This window comes from Vollenhovia emeryi, unplaced genomic scaffold (assembly GCF_000949405.1).
Source record: "Vollenhovia emeryi isolate VEMERY1.0 unplaced genomic scaffold, V.emery_V1.0 DF939203.1, whole genome shotgun sequence".
NCBI classification, from domain to species: Eukaryota; Metazoa; Arthropoda; class Insecta; order Hymenoptera; family Formicidae; genus Vollenhovia; species Vollenhovia emeryi.
The window spans coordinates 8,823-14,518 of record NW_011967163.1 but is presented as its reverse complement, the minus strand read 5'-3'; the positions used below and the strand labels follow the sequence as shown (position 1 = coordinate 14,518).

The 5,696-nt window shown below is 34.6% G+C and overlaps 2 protein-coding genes across 5 annotated transcripts in view; both read left to right on the top strand.

Moving 5' to 3' along the window:
- The window catches only part of LOC105561648, a 28,187-nt gene that overhangs the window by 15,374 nt on the left and 7,117 nt on the right, over positions 1-5,696 (top strand). The gene's annotated exons all lie outside the window — the stretch shown is intronic.
- LOC105561649 overlaps positions 520-5,696 on the top strand; it is a 12,010-nt gene continuing 6,833 nt past the window's right edge. For 2 of the 4 annotated variants that reach the window (XM_012011815.1, XM_012011814.1), the window contains exons 1-2: positions 520-628; positions 4,879-5,398. In XM_012011815.1, coding sequence (XP_011867205.1) covers positions 4,911-5,398 — 488 coding nt within the window. In that variant the 5' untranslated portion in view covers positions 520-628; positions 4,879-4,910. Of the gene's footprint in view, positions 629-4,865; positions 5,399-5,696 lie in introns of all 4 variants that reach the window. The other 2 variants (XM_012011817.1, XM_012011816.1) reach the window with 2 other exon arrangements.

Below are 5,696 nucleotides of genomic sequence, written 5' to 3'. Positions count from 1 at the left end.
ATTTTTTTTTGAAAAGTCGGATGCCAGGTTCACAGAGGTCTGGCTGAGGTAATATTTTTTATAAAGAATAGGTCTATGTCTTATGTGACACAGCTATAGATAAAATTATTCAGTTGCACCAAGGAACCTTTATAACCGCATTGTAGCGCTGCAAGTCGACTACAAAAGCAGTTTTAGCCAGTGCCGTACAAAAGCAGTTTTAGGATCAGTTTGCCTCTAGGTAAACTTTGGTTCACCTTCCGTATTTTATAATTTAAGCTGAGAAGGTATCAAACAACTAAAAATTATGTTAAATTTTTTAAATTTCTACTCACTCCGTAAACAAAAAACTAGAATAAAATATGAAAAAAATGAAAAATATAAATCCAAATCAATAAAATGTCAATTTTTTTATACGCTTCTTTGGTACGTTTATAATTTAAGAAAAAATTGCAACAAAACAAAAAGTTAAAAATTGTGTTCGCATCTTAAATCTGGCACCCCCTTCTCTTGTGACGCCCCTAGACAATTGTTTACGACCTATAATAATTAAGTGTAAGTGTACTACAGCGGCAGTTTCCATCAGTTCTTCGACAGTTCACACTCAAGATCTAGATACACCAGCATATAGTTAACTACAAGTATCAACGTAAGTAATGGTATCTAACAACAAGATAGCCAAACTTGCTAAAGCAAATTTCACCAAATGCTTGTCCTAAAAGTTTGTAAGCAACGAGCACTAAATTTCAAACTCTATTATATCAGACGTTGTCGACAAATTATAAATTGAAATACGAGAAAATTTGCTGGCATATCGTGACAACAAAGTGTCGCCGAAAGCCGAGCAAGCTCTGTTCCATACGAGCAAGCTTTGTTCAGAATTTGGCGACAATTTGCTATTATCAAACTGTGTTGCGCAAACCTTGCTCAATTTTTGGTGTCAATGTGCTGTCAAATTATGTTCACAAGTTGTGCCAACAAAACACGAACTGATCGTGGACATAGATGCTATTAGTATTTGGAACCAAGTTTTGAGTGAATTTGATATTAATTTTTTGGCAATTTACTGACAAATTACTGGGATTGTAAGTAAAAAAAATTAATTGTTTTTTTGCAGAATAATTAGAGACTGTGTATAAAATTGGTTGTTCTTAAGAGAAATAGTCACGTACGCGAAGCGCGCGCTTGTGTTGTGTGTGTGTGTCCTAGTATTTTAAAAATTACAATTATTAACCCATACATACAATCAACTTTCATCATTCATGTTTCGAAATGTACCTCATGTTTTAAATATGCCCCGATAGAAAAATTTCTCAAATATTGTGAAAAATTCAACTTTTTTTACGAATTCCCTATAGATTTACAATAGTTCCAGAGTTCTTGATGGGTTTAAGAAATAGTTCTGCTCATTAAAAACATTAAAATGAATTTTTTTTAATGGGGGGCTAACTTCACGCAGCCCCCCCCCCATTTTCATAAAAACTAATTTTTTAATGGAGTTCTGGATAGATTTCGCATAGTTCTAGAGTTCTTGATACACTTTAATAATAGTTCTGCACGAGAAAGTAAAAAAAACGAAGTTGGAGAATCAAGAAACAGTACCCCTGAAATAGCCATAACTATAAAAGTATTAACGTAATGGAACTTTGCCATTAGGATTTTCGATAGAACTCTGCGGGGGCTACCGGGAACTCTCAACAGAACTGCTGGAAGTGTTCAAAATTTTTTTCGGGTCTTATAAGACAGAAACTGATAAGACAGAAACTGAAACCTAAAATCGCCTATAACTTTCTCCCCTTTAATCACACAGACTTTTGGCATTAGGATTTTCAATAGAACTCTGCGGGGGTTACCGGGAACTCTCAACAGAACTGCCGGAACTGTGCAAAAATTTTTTCGGGTCTTATAAGACGACCCGTTTCTGTCTTACAAGACGACCCGAAAACATTTTTGCACAGTTTCGGCAGTTCTGTTGAGAGTTCCCGGTAGCCCCGCAGAGTTCTATCGAAAATCCTAAATTGGCAAAATTCCATTACATTAATACTTTTATAGTTATGCCTATTTCTGGGGTACTGTTTCTTGATTCTTCAACTTCGTTTTTTTACTTTTTCGTGCAGAACTATTGTTAAAATGTACCAGAACTCTAGAACTATGCGAAATCTATCCAGAACTCCATTAAAAAATTAGTTTTTACGAAAATAGGGGGCTGCGTGAAGTTAGCCCCTATTTAAAAAAATTCATTTTAACGTCTTTAATTGGCAGAACTATTTTTTAAACCCATCAAGAACTCTGGAACTATTGTAAATCTATAGGGAACTCGTAAAAAAAGTTAAAATTTTAAATAATGGGGGCTAACTTCAAAGGGGTTCCAAAAGGAGAAAATTTCACAATGATTGTATAAAAAGGTCTATCTACATAAGACGCAGGACGCGGGTCGCAAGTCGCAGAACGCGGAACGCAAGTCGCAGGTCGTAAGACTTTTGCGTTTATATAGTCCACATAGATACGCAGCGAACTCTCTGCGTCAAAAGAAAAATGAATAAAATGTCAATCAGAACATAAATGTCATAACTTCTCTTTCAGAAGCAATTACTATCATTAAGAATTGTGAAAGAAATATATGTATAACATGAATACAAGAAGACGCAAGTTATTATTGCTGTGTGCAAGTTTAAGTTATCTGTCCATGCGAAATTTTTTTGGTCCTGGTTTTTATATGTTTTGACACTTTTGGCGTACAAACCAGGATTTGTTTTTACTTCACGCAAAGAAATGACTTAGTAATATCAGCTAAATTGCAGTAGCTGCTTTGAAATTAGTTAAAAGGCTAAGTGTTTTGTTGCTAAAAGTTGGTGATTATAGATAAAATTCAATCGCTGCGAGATACAACTTTATTAGTTGGAAAGAATAGCGCACTTAGCACGAGCAGCTAAGAAAGTAGCAGCTACTTCGAAATATATTCGGAGCGCGATCCCAACATGCGATTTGCAATTCTTTTTGAGACGTTGCCATATGTATCAGCGTACCATTAATTCGCGTGTGGTACAATACAACGGCATGGTATCGTTCTTTTCGTCCTATAATGCTGTTCAACGTATGTTTCTACGCTTCTGTATATACAGCTAAATATTATTTGTTTCTAACAGCTAATATTTTTCGCTGCAGTATCTAAATTCAAAGAGCTAATAAATTGAGGTTTGGCAGCAACAACATTAGCTGTCCCTATTTCAAAGACACATTTTAGCTGTCACTGCTAAATTTTAGCTCCTTTGGCTAATCTTTTCTTTGCGTGTTTATAAATTAAATCCCGCGTTGCCGCGGAATCCCAATTACCTATATACCATTTTTTTTCTCAAAAATACTTAATTTCTCGCCTCGACGAGATCCTACGATATACGAGAATATTTGACAGTTGCCGCGATATGACAAGATATGTCCTGGTTGGCTGGTCGCTTCGACGCAGGACGTGAAAGTTGAAATTCGCCCAACTTCTGTGCGTCCTGCGTATTGAAGCCTGCGGCTTGTTGCGGCCGGAAATACGTCACGCTGCGTCTAATCTTGCGACTTGCGACCCGCGTCCTGCGTCTTATGTAGATAGACCTTAAGGTGACTCGCCAAAACGCAGCTGTTTTGCTGACAAACTATTTAGAAATACATTGTGCAAGTATTTATCAATATTTGATGAAACGTCTCTACTTTCGCATGTGTTAATTGTTCGAATTTTTTACGCATAATTCTAGCATTCCAAGTTTCATCCAGATTTCGTCACATAATTCTCTAAATATTTTCCTATCGGGTACCTAATTTAAAAAGGATTATATAGATTATAGACAATAAATCAGCAGAGTTTATAAAACTCGTAGATTTTTATTTTAGCGTTGTCACCATTTCAAACGGATATGCAATATTTGTGGTAGATAACAAGAGTGGTGACTGCTCCGAAAAAAAAATAAAGGATCGATGAAGGAAGGCCAATGAGAGCCAATAAAACGCGGAACACAGTGCGTGGTTTAAGTTTAAATGTGGAAAATATATTCTTTTGTTCAAATTTAAACAACGCACTGTATCCCACGCTTTATTGGCTCGCATTTGCGGTAGAATTGTTATAATCATTTCCTATTGCGTCACGGCCATTAATTAATTAGGTCATCATTATGTAAAAAAGATGTACAAAAAGTCAAGTATGCACGTAGAAAGAATAAATATAACTTGAAATATTTATAAAGTATTTTAAAAAGATTTTAAAATATATTTAACCTTTTAAAATATTTATGTGCTACTAGGGTTATGTCATCATTATACTGTATATAATTAACAAAATTTCGATTTTAAAAAATACTCAAATTTACCTTCCCTACAAATGGAATAATATAAAAACATGCACCAACTATACAAATTGTCTTAAAATGTTATATCCAATGATTATAGAATATTACAGAATACGATTTTATATAATGAAAGTTTTGGGTGTATTGTTTTACATACCAATATTACATGTATTAATTACTAAAACATAAAAAAATGTGTAAATCTATACAAAATTAAACATTCTACATTCAATTAAATGTAGTTAGAGATGTTTTGGAATACTTTTCTAAAATTCTTGAAGATGCGTACAATCAGAATTTCAATTGAATAAAATATTTTATTCGAAGAAATAAAGAAGATAATAATATTAAATAGACACATATTAATACAAATAACACAAATAAATATTTGATTCTAAATTTTCGGCACTGCTAAACCGACTAGATTTGAGTACTTTTGTACCGAAGTTTTGTTCATTATATATTTATTCTTTCTACGCGTATACTTGGCTTTTTGTACCTTTTTTATAAAAAGGTAATTTTATTAAGATTATGATAACGAGTAACGATAATGAATAGCTTATTCCTACAGAACAACTTAATACGCAGGACACGACAAAGTTAATGATGTCAAGTCGAGAAAATCAAAGTAGCGAAGACATCGATAAATACACAAGAGATGCAACTGAACGGTATGAACTTGCAGAGGCAAGGAACGCCGTTAAACACATGGAATGTTTTGTGAAAAATTTTAAGCATATTGTCGATCAGAATTCTGCCAAACCGGGGGATTATGATAAATGGACGGACAAAGAAAAATATGAACATGTAATAGATAACCTAAACACATATGCACCAAGTGTACCGGACTCCTTGTTATTCCTCATATCGGGCGCATTGCATCGAGGAGATTGCAATCGAAATTCAACGGACAAACCGCTCTGGTTAGACATGGAAAAGTTCCAGAGAGGTCAAAAGTTCGCTCAAGGTCACATGTTTTCGATTCTTTTCGCTAACGTGTTATCGCCTCTCCTGGTATACGCTTTCCCAGAAGCTTTCAAACCACTAATCTTGAGCCAAAAATCTCACACGCCGTATTTAGCATTCAAGAGGTACACGATTCAAGTATTATGATTTATTGTTGCGTCTCTACTGAGAAACTCACAATCAGCTGAAGCCGGTACTGAGGCCGGTATTTATAGTCGGATCTTATATTCAAAGCCGTCTTGAATTTATCTAAAGATGCCGTACGGAACATTTCTTGGCTACGGGGTATCTAAAGATGATCTTGAGACTGTCTTAAATATAAGATCTGACTATGAATATTGGTCTAAGACAATCGTTTGAAGATGAATCTCGAGAGTCAATTTAATATTAGTAGAGTAAAGGGTAATTATTTAGATTAGGACA